At 36.7% G+C, this 20250-nt stretch overlaps 1 protein-coding gene across 1 annotated transcript in view; it reads left to right on the top strand.

Annotated features, from left to right (window-relative positions):
- The window catches only part of not (ubiquitin carboxyl-terminal hydrolase nonstop), a 269611-nt gene that overhangs the window by 72949 nt on the left and 176412 nt on the right, over positions 1 to 20250 (top strand). The window contains exon 3 of the mRNA XM_090375042.1: positions 9774 to 9887. Coding sequence (XP_090231168.1) covers positions 9774 to 9887 — 114 coding nt within the window. The remainder of the gene's footprint in view (positions 1 to 9773; positions 9888 to 20250) is intronic.

Below are 20250 nucleotides of genomic sequence, written 5' to 3'. Positions count from 1 at the left end.
AACAAGCGAAATGAATAATATTATTTATTTAATAAAATGTCAACACAATTGTAATGCCCGTTACATTGGTAGTACCACAATCAAATTCCGTTCAATCCAATACCAGAGCATACTACCACTACAATAGCTTCAGAACTGGACAATCTAGCACTGAACTTACTTTACATGCCCACTCCAACAACCATACTCCCTTAGTTGACTCAGCTATTACCATATTAAAATTAAAAAACAGTTACAAAATTTTACAATTCGAAGCCCTCATTATAGAATGGTTTCGTCACCACTCCGATCTAAATATTATAAATGCGAAACTTCCCTTCAATCGTTCTCCAGTTTGGAATCTCACCAATCTGAGATTCTCGCAAGTAACAAAGTGCATCACGGGATTACAAAATTCTTCTTAAATACAGTACGCGTTCCGTTTTCATTTAACTTGCCAACTAAAGATGTTTTTTAACGAAAGTCCTTCGTTATGACTTTTAGCTTATCCACTATTTAGAGATTCCCAATTTAACCCAATTTAATGATAACCAAAGAAGGAGTTAGTGCACTTCTACTTCCTTGCGCATATTTTAATCCCGTTTCCATCATAATTACTATTTACCCACCCTTTAATTTAAGAACCAATCACCTTAAAGCTAGTCACCTCTTGCCATTCAAACCATAACAATTGCAGATCGATCAAGGTGAGTACTGAAAAATTAAGCCCTTGCTATTTTTTGAATTTAATACTAATACATGTAATCTAACATATGATTCTATACATATATACTCCCTCTTAAAAGTTATAACAAGAGTTTCTGTCATTTTTTTAAAAATTAGCTATAACAGTAAGGTTTAATATAAAAAAAAACATACTACAAAGTATTTTAAGATTTTTTATAAAACATTAAAATTTACAGCAAAAAAATACTGAAATGATATTATTAACAACTAGATTTTTCCTCAAAATATCCTCCACAAGATTTTATCACTGCCTTACACAGAAATGGCATTCTGGCGATTAATTTTATAATAGTTTCTTGACTAACATTATTCCAAGTGATCTGCAAGGTTTCCCATAAATTTTGTGAGGGTGGCCAGACTAATGGACTTTATGGTCTAGATGATCCCATAAAAGCTCTATTGGGTTTTAAGTCAGGCGATTGAGGTGGGTGGCCACACCATAATTTGCAATACCCCCATCCTGTTGTTTAATTGCTAGAAAGTGATTGCACAGCTTATGCAGGATGTCTCAAAAATATTGGTTATAAACATTTAGGGGAGGTAGGTAACATCTAAAGGAATGTGAATCTTATAGGAACCCATAACCGGAAATGATGAGTCTTTTCGATCAGTTCGGCCCTGAAAGGATTGTGCAAGGTTCAAGGGGTAGAATTTTTTTCAGCCTGGTCTGTACTTGTTAACAGGAGAGACTGCTTCTACAGAGATGGGATACACTTAAATAGAAAGGGTGCAAGAATATTTGCTGATGCTATCGAGGCAGTGTTAGGTGGGTCAGAAAACTGCTATCTTGGGGGGATACAAGGATAAATAGATTAACAGTAGCCACTGGCAGAGGTGAAAGTGATTCTTGCACTGCTTCTATTGGAATGAGTAGCAGCCTGGAAAACAAGATGCAGGGTATTTCGGAGACTACTGGGAGTCATTGCGGTACAGGTAAACACATGGGTTGTGTTAGGGTAGCTAAGAATAGGAACAGGTGCATGTATACTTGCGTCTACACGAATGCTAGGAGTTTGGTTAATAAATTTGATGAATTTGAGGTATTGCTCAAAACATCAAAGGCAGATATTGTTGGGATATCAGAGACATGAGGTCACACAGATATAAGGAATGCAGAACTGGAATTTGGGGAGTACAATGTGTACAGAAAGGATAGGAAGAGAGGAGGGGTTATGCTATTAGTTAAGAAACACATAAAATCCAAGGAAGTGAAGCCAGTCGACATCGCTGGACAGTGCAGTGTCGATTCAGTTTGGTGTGACATAAACACTGGGAGATCAAAATTGAGAGTAGGAGTGTACTATATAGGCCTAATGACTCTGATGAATATAATAAGAAACTGTACAGAGAAATAGAGTGGGCCAGTATATCAGAGTCTTATAATGGAGATTTTAATTTCCCAGATATTGACTGGAATTTGTGGGGTGGTCACTTACACACTAGCAAGGCTTTTGTGGATTTATTGGATGATTGTTTTCTACCTCAACATGTTCAGGAGGCAACTAGAGGGAGTAATACTCTTTATTTGTTTATCAGTAGTGATTCTTCATGCATTAAGAATGTTTTAAGGTTGCAGTGATCACAGTGTGCTGAAGTGGGATTTATTCATAGGTAACTACCATCAGGGGTAAAGGGAAGGGTTATTGCTTTCGTAAAGGCGACTACGATGGTCTGAGACAGTATTTAAATTCTATACAGTGGGACCAACTGATGATGTTACCAAATTCAAAATGGGAAGCATTCAAAGAACTTATCTTTGAATATACCAACTAAGAAATATATTTTTTTTGAATATACCAACTAAGAAATACTGTTCAAGGTTTAAACCTAAATGGATGTCAGATGAACTAATGAGACATATGGCAGAGAAGAAAAATGCATGGGATACATATAAATTAACATGTGACACAGAAGCCTACGACAGATATAAGTTGATCTGTAACCACGTTACAAAGGAGGTTAGGCAGGCGAAGGCAGATTACAAGAAATCTTTGTCAAAGGATGCAAAGAAAAACAGCAAAAAGTTCTTTACTTATGTAAACTCTAGAAGGAAGGGAATGAATTAGATTGTTGATATCGATGGTTCAATTGTTGATGATCCTGCTCAGGTAGCTAACAAACATTAGCATTAGTAGAGGCATTTGATGCAAGAAAGCAAGCTTATGCAGCATCAGCCAAAAAAAAAAAAAAAAAAACCCACTTCCACTTCACCCCTTTGTTCGTTCAAAATACCTGTCCAGCTGAGCCTTAAACTTATTTAGGCTATCAACCTCCATGACAAGGGATGGAAGTCTGTTCCACCAACCAACCAACCACCCGCTGGCTAAAGGCAAATTTCCGCACGTCTATCCTACATCTGTCTTTCTTCAATTTGAATTTATGCCCTCTCAGGTGATTATTCTGAGCTAGAGGAAGAATCCCATCAGCATTGAGCATGCTGAAACCATTCAAGGCTTTATACACCTCTATAAGATCACCTCCCTGGTGCCTAGTCTCCAGACACTGTAATTTGCAAAACTTAAGCCTTTCTTCGTAAGAGCGCCCCTTTGTTCCATTCACTAACCTTGTTGCCCTTCTCTGTACTCGTTCCAGCAGCTCTACATCCTTCTTGAAATGAGGCCTCCAGACCTGTATACAGTACTCTAGGTGTGGCCTGACCATTGCCTTATACAAGGGAATAATCACCTCCTTATCCCTGCTGGAAAAATTCCTGTATATCATTGACAATACTCCATGAGCTACTCTTGCAGCCCGTCTGCACTGCTCGGAGAACTTCATATCTGCCTGCACAACCACCCCCAAGTCCCTTTCATTCTCTACCACTGTCAGTGTAGTACCACAGAGTTGATACGTTGCTCTGGGGTTGCTGTTTCCCATGTGTAATACTTTACATTTTTCAATGTTAAACTTCATTTGCCACCTCTCAGCCCATCTTCTCAACCTTACCAGATCCTGTTGCAGCAGCATAGTGTCAGTAGTGGCCTTGACAACCCTGCCAACCTTTGTATCGTCTGCAAACTTGGACATTAAGCTTGATATACCATCATCAATATCATTTATAAATACAGAAAACAATAATGGACCCAACACTGAGCCCTGAGGGACTCCACTAATAACATTAGTCCAGGATGAGCAGTGTCCATTGATTACCACTCTCTGTCTTCTCCCCCTCAACCACCCCTTTATCCAGAGCAGCAATTTGCCTCCAATGCCACACTGCTCCAATTTGTGCAGCAGTCTTCCATGTGCAACAGTATCAAAAGCCTTTCTAAGATCCAAGTATATAATATCAAAGCTATTTCCTGCATCCAGTTCTTTTGTGACTGCATCATAGTATCCAATCAAGTTGGTCAGGCAAGACTTCCCCTTAACAAAACCATGCTGTGTCCGAGCTATAACTGAAGTCTTGTCTAAATGATCCTGCAGTGCTTCTTTAACCAGTGCCTCCATTAATTTTCCTGGAACAGAAGTTAAGCTCACAGGTCTATAATTACTTGTGTCAGCCTTTGATCCTCCTTTGTGAATTGGGGTCACATTTGCACATTTCCAGTCTATGGGTACCTCCCCTGAGTCCAAGGAAGCTCTCATAATTATGGCTAAGGGTTTGCTTACTTCCTTTGCTGCCTCCTTTAATATAACTGGATAGATCCTATCCACCCCGGGTGCCTTTCTTGTGTTTATCTTCAACAATTTCTCCTCCACTTTACTCCCAGTTATTTCAAGATTCTGTAGCTTACTGCTAGAGTTGAATGGACCTCTGGCATTCCCCTCGCTGAATAACTCCTCATGTGTGAATGTCGATGCAAAATATTCATTTAGTTTGTTAGCTACCTGAGCAAGATCATCAACAGTTGACCCATCAATATCAAGTGGACCAATCTGATTCATCCCCTTCCTTCTAGAGTTTACATAAGTAAAGAACTCTTTGCTGTTTTTCTTTGCATCCCTTGCCAAGGATTTCTCGTAATCTGCCTTCGCCTGCCTAACCTCCTTTGTAACTTGGTTGCATATCAACTTATATCCATCATAGGTTTCTGTGTCATGTGTTAATTTGTAAGTATCCCATGCATTTTTCTTCTCTGCCATATGCCTCATTAATTCATCTGACATCCATTTTGGCCTAAACCTTGAACAATATTTCTTAGTTGGTATGTAAAGCCTAGTAGCTTCCAAGATAAGTTCTTTGAATGCTTCCCATTTTGAATTTGCTGTTGGTAACATCATCAGTTGGTCCCACTGTATAGAATTTAAATACTGTCTCAGTCCATCGTAGTCGCCTTTACGGAAGCAATAACCCTTCCCTTTAAATGAATATTTTGCAAACTAAATGAATATTTTGTATCGACTTCACACATGAGGAGTTATTCAACGAGGGGAATGCTAGAGGTGTATTCAACTCTGGCAGTAAGCTAGATAATATTGTAATAACTGAGAATCAAGTGGAGGAGAAATTGTTGAAGATAAACACAAGAAAGGCACCTGGGGTGGATGGGATCTATCCAGTTATATTAAAGGAGGCAGCAAATAAGTAAGCAAACCCTTAGCCATAATTATGAGAGCTTCCTTGGACTCAGGGGAGGTACCCATAGACTGGAGATGTGCAGATGTGACCCCAATTCACAAAGGAGGATCAAAGGCTGACACAAGTAATTATAGACTTGTGAGTTTAACTTCTGTTCCAGGAAAATTAATGGAGGCACTGGTTAAAGAAGCACTGCAGGATCATCTAGACAAGAATTTAGTTATAGCTCGGACACAGCATGGTTTCGTTAAGGGAAAGTCTTGCCTGACCAATTTGATTGGATACTGTGATGCAGTCACAAAAGAACTGGATGCAGTGAATAACTTTGATATTATATACTTGGATCTTAGAAAGGCTTTTGATACTGTTGCACATGGAAGATTGCTGCACAAATTGGAGCAGTGTGGCATTGGAGGCAAATTGCTGCTATGGATAAAGGGGTGGTTGAGGAGGAGAAGACAGAGAGTGGTAATCAATGGATACTGCTCATCGTGGACTAATGTTATTAGTGGAGCTGCTCAGGGTTCAGTGTTGGGTCCATTATTGTTTTCTGTATTTATAAATAATATTGATGATGGTATATCAAGCTTAATGTCCAAGTTTGCAGGCAATACAAAGGTTGGCAGGGTTGTTAAGGACACTAGTGACGTTATGCTGCTGCAACAGGATCTGGAAAGGTTGATCAGATGGGCTGAGAGGTGGCAAATGAAGTTTAACATTGATAAATGTAAAGTACTACGTATGGGAAACAGCAACCCCAGTGCAACGTATCAACTCTGTGGTACTGCACTGACAGTGGTAGAGAATGAAAAGGACCTAGGGGTAAGTGTGAAGGCAGATATGAAGTTCTCTGAGCAGTGCAGACGAGCTGCAAGAGTAGCTCATGGTGTCTTGTCAATGATATATAGGAATTTTTCTAGCAGGGATAAGGAGGATTATTCCCTTGTATAAGGCAATGGTCAGGCCACACCTCGAGTACTGTATAGAGGTCTGGAGGCCTCATTTCAAGACGGATGTAGAGCTGCTGGAACAAGTACAGAGAAGGGCATCAAGATTAGTGAATGGAACAAAGGGTTGCTCTTATGAAGAAAGGCTTAAGTTCTGCAAATTACAGTATCTGGAGACTAGGCACCGGTGAGGTGATCTGATTGAGGTGTATAAAGTTGTGAATGGTTTGAGCATGCTCAATGCCGATGGGATTCTTCCTCTTGCTCAGAATAATCACCTGAGAGGGCATAAATTCAGATTGAGGAAAGACAGATGTAGAATAGATGTGTGGTAATTTGCCTTTAGCCAGTGTGGTAGTTGATTGGTGGAACAGACTTCCATCCTTTGTTGTGGAAGTTGATAGCCTAAATAAATTTAAGGCTCAGCTCGACAGGTATTTCGAATGAACAGAGGGGTGAAATGGAAGTGGTTTTTTTTCTTTTTTTTTGGCTGATGCTGCATAAGCTTGCTTTCTTGCATCATATGCCTCTACTAATGCTAATGCTAACGTCACGGGAAAGTAGTAGCAGAGGCACAAGAAGCAGAAATAACACAAGACAGTAATTAGTGGCAAACATTTATTTGACATAATATTAACAATGGAGGACGAGATGGATGCATATCATGATGTTACAACAGATGCTTGAAGGTTTCACCATGAGACGCAATGCATGTGTGACACTGACGCAGCATGGATTGGCAGGAGTTTCTTTGACAGTAGCAGCAGCGCGGACGAGTCTCGCCACGAGATCCATTATCGTCTCCACAGGCGATTCATACACGATAGATTTAAGGGCCTCCCAAAGAAAGAAATCAAGGCTCGATAAATCAGGTGAGGTGGGAGCCAGGCAACGGGTCCACCACGGCCAATCCATCGACGCCCAAAATGCCTGTTCAAATGGTCACGAACACACCTTCCATAATGGGCAGGCGCCCCGTCATGTTGAAACCAAATGTTGCATCTCACATTTGCTGGAACATTGTCAAGTAACTCTGGTAGAACTTGTTCAAGAAAGATCCGATATTTAGCAGAGTTCATGCGGGATGGTAACAGGTATGGGCTGACTAAGCAGTCACCGACCATACCTGCCCACACATTTATTGCGAAGCGATGTTGTGCCGCATGGGGGCGCACACCGTGTGGGTTGTCGTGAGCCCACACATGAGCATTGTGCTGATTGAATAAGCCTTCCCGAGTGAAATAAGCCTCATTCCGTGACCAAAAAACATAGGGTGGAAAACTCAAGTCTTGAACACTTTCTTGGAGAAACCACTGTGCAAAAGCCACACGTGCAGGATGATCTTGGGGGAGCAGTAACTGAACCCTTTGGAGATGAAAGGGGTGTAAGGACTCGTTGTGCTAGACACTCTGTACACTGCATTGAGACACTCCTAAGTCAGAGGCAATGGCACGTGTGCTAGTAGTAGGATTATTCTGGATGGCATGCAACACACTTTCTTCCATGGCGGGAGTTCGCGTCGAACGTGGTCTGCCCGCACTACTCCTGTTACCTCTAAATGATCCATAATCGCACAAATTTTAATGCACATGCACAAACAAACGGCGGTCCAGTACATGTCTGTCTAGGAAGCGTTCTCCATAAATTCGTTGAGCGGCTCGTCCATTGCCCTCTGCTAATCCATACCCTAGGTGCATGTCTGCCAGCTCACAGTTCGTATATCTATGAATGCTCTTCGTGCGGCGACTACTGCTTGAATGAGTAAACCAGAAATTTTCCCTCTTGCAAACTGATGAACAGTGCCGTGTACTGACTTACGGTGATGTTTCGGCTTATAGGTTTCTATGCGATTCACATTCCTTTAGATGTTACCTACCTCCCCTAAACATTTGTACCAATATTTTTGAGACACCCTGTATAACTGTGCTTCAGTTCATTGTCTTGTTGTAATATAAAATTTTTTCCATAAAGTTGAAGTCCAGAGGATATTATGTTATGTTTAAGAATATTTTTATAGTCTTCTTTTCTTAAAATTCCTTCAATTCTGACAATGTCACCCACTCCAGAAAAGCAAAAGCAACCCCAGATCATGTTGGAACCACCACCACCCTGCTTTACTATAGTCACTAAACAGTGTGGCACTATTTTTTTAATCAGTTGATTGTTTCACATAAATTCTACAATTGGATCCAAAAATTTCAAATTTGGGTTGATCTGTCCACTGTACGTTTTTCCACTCTTCAGTTTTCTAATGTTGATGGAACTTAGTCCAAACCAACTGTTTCTTTCGATTTTCCAGCTTTAATAAGGGTTTTCGGACCACTACACAACCAACCGAAGTCCTTCTTGTTTAACATGTTTCACAGTGGATGTAGACACAGGAATCTCTGTTCCTGTTGGACTCAGCTTAGATTTCAGGTGTAGGAAGTTCTTGATTAGAAATCGGTGTTATAGTCTTATCTTGTGCTTCATTTGTTACGTGTGGTCATTCTGATCGTGGTTTGTCCTTTAAACTGTTGGTCTTCTTAAAACGTTGAAAAGTAATTTGTACTCCTTTAAATTAAGCCCCTAGTTTTTTGCTAATGCTGCTCATGGAACAACTTTCCTTATACAGAGTTATTATAGCACTTCTATTTTCAATACTCAATTTCTTATTTCTTGCCATGTTTATTACAAAACATGGCAAGAAATAAGAAACCAGTACTTGCACCACTTATATCAAAACTTACACCAAACACTCTGAATTACAGGTGTTTGATTTTGTAAGTTGTCTTTTACTCCTCAATTTATATTATTGCAGAACACTCTAGAATCATCTACAATTTTCTGTAATATTGAAACAGTACTTCCACTTTCTAGAATATTCCTGAATTATCTACAACCTTCAGGAATCTTATTCAATGGTCTACAACATTCAAGAGTCATCTATGCCTTTCTGAAATATTCTAGAAATTTCTTAAATATTATTTAAGTTTTTTGATTTTTTATACCTAATATAAAATATTTTAATAAAAATTGGTAAATAAGTTGGTCCTATTTTAATAAAAACTTTGAAAAATAAGAAAAATAAAACGTGATTCCTAACTTTTAGGTGGGAGTGTGTGTACACATATATCACACACACACACACACAGTTGGCTTTTCATTAGCAATAACTATCTAATAACGTGTGGGGCCATCTTTTGCCTGTAATACAGTCCATCCCATACATGCATTGGCATGGACTCCACAGGGTGTCCTGTATTATTGCCACCCATACCTTGCACAGTATGTCCAGTAATCCCAGCACATTGTTATGTGGATGGTTGTAACGTCGAATGTCCTTTTCCACTTGGTCCCAAACATCAGTTGGGTTGAGATGGAGTGATTTAGGTGGTCATGGGAGGATGGAGAATTCATTATGTATTTAAATGCATTTAAAATACATTATGTATTTTAAAATTTAAAGAAATGCTTATTAAAAGAGTATCACCCTTCATATAGTACTACAATTTTGTCAGCATGGCAAACCCTCACATAGTCACTTTTGAAACTTATACAGTTTGACTTATTTATAATGGCTTAAAATTACTTTTCAGCTGTGGATATCTCTTATGGAGCAATCTTTTGTTTCTCATGTGGAGACTATGTTTATGACAGGGAACTGGAAACTATAGCCAAAAAACACAGGAGAAAAGCAGCTAGGTCACTAGGTAAGATATACTTTAAATTTAGATATTATTTTAAATTTTTGTAGGAGTAAATTTTGTGAAGGGACCAGCAGCTTTGGAAATTGTAGTTACCTTGGAAGGTAAGATATCCACAGTTATAATAAAAACACTGAACACCATGTTTCTGAGCAAATTATTAGTTTATTGCATATTTCATAAAATTCATACCCAAGTTTCAATTAACTAGATAATCTTCCCAGTTTTAACAGTTATTTGGAATTTATTCTCAAGTCTAAAATTATAAAAAAAAAAAGAAAGAAAGAAAGAAAAAGAAATAAAAAATTACAGATTCTGAATATTTTGTATTGGAAATTTTAAAAATTTTATTATTATTTTTTTTTAATGTTTTTAGACTTGAAAATGAATTCCAGAGTACAATTCAAAGCATTGTCAAAACTGGGAAAGTTATTTAGTTAATTTTACTTTATGAATTTTTTGGTATATTCGATAAACTAATAATCTTCCCTGAAATGTTCTTTAAATATAATTGTTACTTTGTAAAACTAACAATCTTTGTATTTCACTTACTTTTTTTTTTTTTTCCCAGAAAGTAAAATATAAAGATTTACTGTTTTAGAAAAATAACAAAACCGGTCCTTAACCGGACCTGTCCTTTGTTCAGTAGCCCTGACACATCTACTTTCCATCAATCACAATTTGTTTTGGCATAGTTTTTACGACCGGATGCCCTTCCTGACGTCAACCCTCACCATTCATCTGGGCTAGGGATTTAAGCTGCCGATCTGCCAAGCCTTACGCAGCTATATAGAAGCTATATATCTGTTCTTTCTAATTCTCTTAATTAATTAAAATTTGTAGAAGAATAAGAGAAATTTACCTCAATGATACATAGAATACTATTCTGGAGAGTATGATACTCTCCAGAAATTAAAATGAATAAAAGATTAATGCAAAATTTTTACAGTAAACAATAAATTGAACACAATTAAAAAATTAATTAAAGTTAAATGTAAAATATGAAAAATGATTTTCCTTCCTGAAGCAGACAATGCTTTTCAATTGTACGTTGTGATCACAGGAATGGAAATTACAAGTGTGTGAGCTTGACTCTTAAATAGAGAGATTATTCATCCTCGCTCATGTGCATGAAATGCCGTGATTATTTGTCTTTGGGCATGTGCGCAAAAGCCACAAATCAGAGATTAGATATGGACAATGAACATTAATAGAATTCTCATGTAATTTAATTTCGACGGTTTCTGCAATTAATTATCTTGTATAATTACTTTAGACACTAAGTATTATGGACTTGTTAAATAAAAATGTAAGTTTTTCATTAACTGCACAAAAGGCCAATTCTGATGCTGCTGAATGAGAAGCACAAACTGAGGATGTGTGCTGTTTTATGCGAACAGTGAGCGGGAATCATGTAGATCCTTGATAAGATGAGTCTCAATCAGTGCAAGAAATGTTGTATACCAAGTCATTTATTTGTGTCGTGAAAGAGGCAAGGACTGAGAAATTGTTCAGTATAGCATGTAATTTCCATATTGGTCTGGCCACAATCTTAAATTCAGTATCTTTAAAGAATCTGTTAAGCTGCTTATGCCACTGTTTAACGTATGGGACAGAAATAGTCATTTTTGACATTACTATTGTTAGTTAGTGTAGTTTTTTGTATCCTAGCTTGTACCCCATTTCGGTTTATTGTAGCAAGGTGGTTAACTCCTGTTTAAGAATCTGCTGGTTAATATCATGTATTTCTGAGTCTAAAGCAGATTCTGTCATTGAATATTTATAGGCATTGAGAAACTGATGATTAAAAATAATAGCCTTTTGTAGGTTAATGGGTGATAGCTGTTATGATTTAGAAGCATACCGGTGTTTGTTGATTTATGATAGATGTTAAATTGGAGATTTTATTCGTGTCCCAAGTAAGTGAAATTTAGAAAATTTAATGACTTAGTATCCATATTTTCCCTTTCCAATGTAATTTTCCAAATATTCATCCTAAAATTGAGTTTGGGATGAATATTATTAAATGAATGTAAAATGTCTTGAATAGTGCTACTATCAGTAATAACCAGAACAGCGTCTAATTACCTCCCATAGTATGTGATACAGGATAGAAAAGGCGTCAAATGTATATGGTCAATTGTTGAGAGACAGACCTCCGATATTAAGCCACTTAGAATCAGTCTCATTGGCAAACCAAAAATTTGTTTATATACTTTGTCTCAAAAGGTGATATAATTGGCTTCAACTAAAAGCTTCATTAAGTGAAAAATTTCTTTAATAGGAAGCTTCGTATAATTAATCAGTATAGAGTTGTTATTTAACATATCCCAAAGAATATCTAATGTGTATTCAACGTTTACATTCAACGTATATAAGAAAGTAACATCCAGTGAAAATAAGTTATCATTATTGCCGAGTCTACAGCCCTTAAAGTTATTAAATAATGTATCATAGTTTTTTTATCTCAAATTGTATCGCCTGTCTAAAGGGTTTTATAATACCATAAACATGTGTGGCTAAGGATGAAAATGCTGAGTTTCTGTTCATTCTTATGCAGTTTTACATGTTGGACAGACAACTTGTGTAGTCGAGACCCACTAATTTGATGGGTGCTTTTTGTTTATACCATTTTCAAAGGGGAGCGAATACGTATCGCTCCCTTTTTTTTTTTTTTTTTTTTTTGAGAGATATGAAAGTAGCCACTCGGAAAACCGGGTGTGTGACCACCCATCCCCATTAATAGAGGTCCTGGATGGGGGGATTGTTATGTTTTGTTATTAAATTTGTACTTATAGGATATTTGTTTTAGGTCCTATTCCTCAGAAATTATTATTGGTCTATGTATGTTTATTGATCTGTTTGTTTATCTTATTGCCAGAGTCTCACTGGTTTCTAACTTTCTAACTTAAATTTTGTCTTCTTTGTCTATTATTATGGTGTTTTCAAAAGGTGGGTGATGTCCTGTGTCTAAGTGGTGAGCTACCAGTTCAGAACTAATTTTTTCTGTCCTGTCTAGTTTTTCTTTATTATTTGAGGCTATTTTTAAACTGCTTTTGTGCTTTTGGATTCACATATGTAATGATGTTCACATGCATGTCTTATATATATGCAATCGCTGTCTGGTGTGCAAGGAATTGCATAAACTATGTTTGTTTGTTGTTTAAAATCTATAGTTTTTTTATTGTTAGTTGAATTTTTAAGGTACACCCATAGTTTCTTGGTACTGCCTGAAGGCTAGGTTTAGACCGGAATCTTTGAAAATTTTTTTCAAAGGTTGTTGGTACGTTTCAATATGCGGGAAGCCTATCCACCATTGTTTTTTTATCACTTCTCATTTTTGGTTTTTCTTTACTGTTTCTTTCGGCAGTATTTAAGGCACCGTTTATGAGCCATTTCAGGTAACCGCGGTTGGAGAATCTGTCCTAAAGGGATTCGATTTCCTGTTTGCAATCATCCTCTGTAGATGAATACCTGAAAGCATTGTTGAACTGGGCTATTAGAATATGATTTTTTGTGAGAAAGGGGGCCATAGCTGTCAAAATATAAATAATTTCCCTTATTTGTAGGTTTGTGATCAAATTTAGTGTTGATTTTGGTGGCATCTCTTGTTAATATTAAATTTAGGAAGTTTATGCTGTTGTTTTCTTCATTTTCAGTTCTGAATTGTAGCCGTTCATCTACATACCCTCCATAAAATTTTAGGGCTGGGGAAGAGTACTTTGAAATGATGAGGTTTTCTATTTCCAGTAAATAAAATTCGGAGAGATGTCCCCCTTATGGAACCACCCATTGGTACTCCAAATACTTCTTGGTAAAAAACTCCTTCATGGGTGAAATAATTGGCTGATAATAGTATGTTTAGTAAGAAATATCAGAAATTTCTAATTTTGTTCTGTTTTTTAGTGTGGGATCATTTCGTAACATGTCTCAAAAAGCTGTAAAGGCTATTCATAGCCTTTACTGCTTTTTGAGGGTGTACATTTGTATAAGTGATTTTATATCGAAGGAATATAATTTGTCATCGGGTTCTAATTTTATATTTTTGACTAACGAAAATAGGTGTTCTGTGTTTTTTATGCAATATTTGGAATAATTCATTAGAAGTTTTAGTAACTCAACCACAAATTTTGCCAAGTTTGCTTTTGATATATTTTTGAAACTTACTATGGTTTGTAGGGTTTAGGTAACTTAATGACACCGAACATCAGCAGGTCTTGACTACACAAGTTGTCCTGTCCAACATGTCTAATAAAGTTTTAAGACTTTAGGATTTCCATAATTTTTTACACTATGCAGTTTTACCTGACTGAAAAGTGCAGGAATGTTGTATGTTCTGGCCTTTAATTCCTTTACATGAGACATGGTAATGTAGTCATTTTTTCAATATATGGTTAACGTTTTATTGTACTGATTGACCAAATTGGTAAATAGTACTGGGTCTACCTCAAGAATAATCAGTTTTATTGAGTATTACGACTGTATCTCCTTTATCTGCTCTCTGAATAATTTTATTATATTTTTATTATTATGGTAATTCCACATATGAAGGTTTGCTAGCATGTATTACTATATTAATACCATAAATGGATTGAGAGAAAAGAATTCTTGAGAAATTCAAGTGCAATGTTAATTGCACTTGAATTTCTCAAGAATTGGACTTGTAATTTTGAGTTAATGTATATTGAAAGAATGGAAGTAGTGTGGATAAATGAAGAGTAGAAAAAAGTTAAGTTTGATGAGTTTGAAGTTGAACTGTGAATGGATGGGGGTTGCTTGTTGCATACTTCTGTAATGGGGTTGGAAGAGGGCTGAAAGAGTACAACGTGTAGACAGAAAGTTTCAGAAATGGTCATAGATGTTGCTACTGTGGCAAACAATAACAAACTTGCAAATACATGTTTTGTCATGTTTCTTCATCTGTTGTTGCAGCAGTGCAAGTTCTTCATTTATTGTGTGTCTCACAGTATGAAATGAAATTAAAATGGTTATTGCTACAGAACATAAAAATTGAACAGCTTGTGAACTTAAATTTTTGGATAAATTTAAAACTCCCTTTGTGAACGTTTTGAATTGTTACAGTTTATGGTGAGTCTGCAAATTGAAGAGGCTGCTTTTTCATATGGCACAATGATTTTCCTGAAGGAAGAGAAATCATTCATGATGGATTCTTGATCTGGCTGTCTGATAATAGCAAAAACAGTTTAAAATGTTGAAACATGTGGGTGAAAAGTTTGGGTTGGATAAAAAGCAGGTATTTAATTTAACTGTCAGTTGTGAAACAAAGAACGTCTTTACAAAGATGGTACCAAAAGTCTTGATTTATGACCAGTTACAGTGATCAGAACAGGTTGCATTGATTTTTTTGACAAAACTCAAGCAGAACCAATCATTCTGGATAACATCATTACAGGGAATGAAACATGGATGTTTTGGTATGATCCCAAGGTACAAAGACAGGGAAAATAGTGGGAAACAGCAAATTCTCTCAGATCAAAATAAAGCAAGAATGAGCAAATCCATGCATCCTCAAGATGTGTTTCTCTGTGTGTACTTCTCTCAAGAGCATCGATGATGCCCACCTAAAGCCGTTAAGGATGTGGATAACTTTTAAAATCCGAATGGATAGCTTTAAACCATCTCAAAAAAAAAAAAAAAAAAAAAATTGCCTATGACAAAGCTGACAGAGTGAGTGAAGTTTTGACAAGGCATTTATAACAATATCTTTCCTTCTCACAGATCCTCATACCTAAAACTATTCAATGAAGATCCTGCACAATCACTTAGAGCAGTGTTTCTCAACCTTTTTTTAATTATTGCCCCCCCCCCCCCAAAGGGATTTTTTAGACAATTTTTTTTCCTAATTGCCACAATGAAATTTTAAAAAAGAAAATACTTTATACTTCCTCTTTTTGTTCAGTGGGATCCCTCAGCCTGATGGTTCTTAGCTAAAAGTTCAATGCTCGGTATGATGTTAGTGAGTTTAATTCTAATGTCTCCTCTTGAACACATATCACTTTTGTTTCTTTCCTTTGTAAATATATTATTTACTGAACTAAAACCACTTTTAACCATATAAGATGTTGAAAAACAAAGAAGTATTTTGACCATTTCAGACCACATTATTGGATAAAGAAGTTTAGTTGTTTTAGATCCCCACAACTCAGCCATGCCACTTTTTTCGAATTTATATTTGCATTCTTCGCTGCTTAATTCAATGAGTTCTTGAATTTCTTCACTAGCAGACCTGGCATCGTATCCAATTGCATCTAACATTCATGGCTTCACTTAAAAAGAAAATAAATCCGAAAATCTATTTTTAATTTCACCTTTTAAAGAACACAAATGATCTGAATAACTCTTATAAGATCATTCATTGATTTCAGCTAACTCTTGCATACCATGAAATTGCTTTCAAATATTTCCAGTTTTTCAGTGAAGGCTTTTAGTATGCATTTGCAGTCTATCGCCATAATTAATTTCTCTTGAAATTGAAGTGATACTTCATTAAGTTTTCAAAAAATCCAACAAGCCATATAGTATGTGTTATTTTTGTGTTTGCTGATCTCCTTCACTTTCTAAAAAATTATCATATCAAAAAGGTTTACAAATCTTGTTAGACAGTTTCCTTTAGAAATCCATCTGACTTCTGTATGTATGTAAAAGAAGCCTCACATACTGTTCTTCATTATCAACACAACATTTTATGAAAGGCAATCATATTTGCTATGTGACTTTATTTTATTGATGGTTTTAATAACTATACTGAGAGATTGATAAAGAACTGGAATAATATCTTTTGCAACCAAATGATGCCGGTGCACAATGTAGTGTATTGCACGAACTTCAGGACATACTTCCTTTAGGTGAGCTATAAAACCTTTGTCTTTCAACCACGGAGGTAGCACTATCAGTGGAACCGGATTCCAAATTTTCCAATGTACTTGTTTTTTGTCGAACCATGTTTTTACAGCAGCAAAAATGGCTGCTCCAGTACAGTCAGTTTCTATATACTTTACAAACAACATCTTGCAATTTACAATCATCATTGAAATAACGAATGTATGCCATTAGAAGGGCCTTATTGTCAGTAACTGTGGATTCATCAGTCTGAATAGAAAATTTTCTTGTTTTTAGTTTGATAGTTAGCTGCTCTTCAATGTTAACTGGCATCTCATCGATTCGTCTTTGAATTGAATCTTTGCTCAATGGCAATGCTTTTAAAATATTGGAAGGATTTTGATGCATCACTGTTGAAATTAGTCTCTAAAGCCGGTCGTATAACAGTCTCACCAATATGAGCACTACCAGTTTTTGCAATGATTTCTGCAATTTTATAAAACACAACCATTGTATCGTTTGTGTGTTCTTCTTAAATAAGGAAGTAACAGTGTTACATTGCTGAAAATTCTGTTTTAAATTTTTAAAATATTTGGTATGTTTGCCAACTTTATCAGGATGTTTCCTTTTTAAGTGATCTAAAAGTCTTGATGGTTTCATAGCCTCATTTGAAAAATAACTATTACACATAAGACACATAGGCTATTTTGAGTTGAATGGGCTTTCATTAAAACCATAAGCTAGATATTCATCCAGATACTATTGACACTTTTTCTTTTCAGCACTTGACATGATTGATGATGGATTGAATAAATACAAAGAATTAAATAATAAAATATACACTATTTTTATTTAACTCTCATAGCCCATATCACTCACAAAAGCACTGTGGATCAAAAATAAGCAACTTCCACAAAGAAACAATAAATCAATGCTAATTGTTGCTTAGAAAGTAGAAACAATAGACTGAAGCATTTCCTCATCCCATCCATGCCTCATATATTGACTAATGAAACAAAAGAATAAATGAATAAACCACGTCCACAATGCTGCTGCCAAGGTTTCCGCCGTTGGAAATGTGCAAACGCTCAGTATTTCAGAGACATTACCTCTGAAAGCACTTAGGCATTTAATGCCTATGAAAAGCAAAGGTGGTTGAATTAAATCACACCCACTATCTTCCTTTTATCAAAATTTCTCACTCACTCGTAATATAATATATCTATACGTTAAAAATCAGTTGTCTCAGAGGAAAAGAAAACCCAATGAGAGAAATTAAATGTTAAGGAATAAGATGTCGTCAGGTAGGGTTGAACTTTGGAGTGTCACAAACCATTGTAATACCCATGATTTTTTTGTCCCCTTGGGAGCGATATCTCCCCTGTTGAGAATCGCTGACTTAGAGTAAACAAAAGATTACTGAAGGAGAATAAAATAGACCAGACCTTTAAAAAAACTGAATGCAGTATCTCAAGTGTTCTTTACACTTTTGCTGACATCAGAGCATGGAAAACAGGGCTACTAGCCAGTGGAAAACAATGCCTCAGGCAGGCCCTGGCCAAATGGCTGGGCGGGGGGGGGTCCTCTTCTCATATGTTTTCCCCTATCACTTAACCTTAAAGAACTTTACTGATTTTATTAATAATAAAAAGTTGAATTGTTGAATTAATGTTCACCAGTTTATTGATATAGCATCTTTCTGATGCTATTTCAATCCTTCTGAAGAAGATTAGCTTATCTATTATAGCTAACTTTCAACTGCTAGAAGTTAACACTAGCTATGTAATGGTCAAAATACCTGCAAATATTCAGTGATCAGCTGGACTCTGCATATAATTTACCACAGTTTTTTATTTAAGTTAAAAACTAATATAAATTCACTAAAACTAAAAAAGGTCCTTGGGGGCTATTGCAGACATTCTCTCAGGTATGCCAAGCTGTGCTTGCTACCTGAGAGTCTAAAACGCTGAGGGAACTTATATTCAGGTGACACTCAAGTCAAGTGGACCTAATTTTGGCAAAATTTGGTCAGTCTGTGACAGTCAACTCCTCTGCTTGCACCTCACGATGCTGGGACTGTTAGTAACCTCGGGTATAAACTCCCATGTGCAAGTCCTGAAATACGGCACTTAGCACACTGGAGGTGACCACCCAGGTGACCACGTTACACAGAGGAATGTGCCCCCTCTGTGTTACCAGGTTGGAAGCTTGAAGTGGTGGAACCCATGTTTAGTCTCCAAAGCAAAGCTCCGGCAAACCTTTCTCCCCCATCTCTTCCATTGTGCAGTATGATTGAAGCTTTTTGAAGTTATGATGGTCATCCTGGTGAGATGCGATCTTCCTTACAATTTCAGTATACAGCTCTAAAATGGTGTTCACAGGCCGGCTGTTACATAGTCCACCTTTATTCCACACTCTGCCTATTAGTAACTCTCTAGGAGGCTTCTGGATAAGCTAATGTTTAATCTCGATGCCTCTACTCTGCCAGACAGTGACTGGAGGGAGTCTGAGTAGTGTGTGTGTGTGTGGAGGGCAATGTTGAGGCCATGTTATGTCGAGGAGCTGGGTATATTCTTACCATGTGTATACAAATATCCAAAATTCCATTACTTCATACAACATATCCTCGCCCACTTTTCTTACTACTTGAATACACCATGAATTGCTAAACTAATAAAAACAAACTTATCTGTGAAAAGATCTAAACCTCCAAAGTACTTCCTCGTTCATTTTACAAATGTACGTGGTCTCAGTTCTAATCTCCAAACACCATGTTACCTTTTTCTGAGAGAATTGCAGTTATTTGTTGATTCAATCACTGCTCATTTCTGTTTTCTAAATTATTTGCTGTATAATTCCTTTCACTTCAAAGGTGTTACTTGTACCCTGTCATTGACTTAGTAATTTGGAATCTTCTCTTTTTGACCTTCTCTGGCTTAAAATTTCTCTACCATGTTCTGTCAAATTCATCCATTGCCTCTATCGTTCTCCCAACTCCACTAATCACTTGGAACTCTGACTTCTCTTTGAAACTTGACTTTCTCCAGTCCAACTTTCCTAACAGTCAGATAATTTTCCTTGGCGATTTTAATGTTCACAACTCCTGATGGCTTCCATTTTCTAGTCACACGGACCCAGCTTGTCGAGATGGTGAGGCTTTTGCAATTACCAGTGACCTTGCACAGATTGTTCATTTACCTGCCAGAATGCCAGATAATCCTAACCACGCAGACAACACTAGATCTTTTTCTCACAAACAACCCTTCTAAATACATTGTTGAGGTGACTGGTTCTCTTGGCGACGTTTCTTCTCCAATGGAGTCTCTCTCATGGCCATTCTCAACCTCGTGATCTTTGGCATTACAAGAATGCAAAAAATTGGTTGTATTACTGTTTCAAATCTTCTGATGTCGTCATTCATTTGCTTAGATCATATCAGTGAAATTATTCTTGTAGGGATGGAGTCCTTTATTCCACACTCTACCTTAAAATATTATCCTTTATCTAACCCTTGGTTTTCCAATAAATG

This window comes from Mastigoproctus giganteus, chromosome 6 (assembly GCF_048544385.1).
Source record: "Mastigoproctus giganteus isolate SK-2022 chromosome 6, ASM4854438v1, whole genome shotgun sequence".
NCBI classification, from domain to species: Eukaryota; Metazoa; Arthropoda; class Arachnida; order Uropygi; family Thelyphonidae; genus Mastigoproctus; species Mastigoproctus giganteus.
Note: the sequence above shows the minus strand (reverse complement) of the source record. Positions and strands in the feature narration are given on the sequence as shown.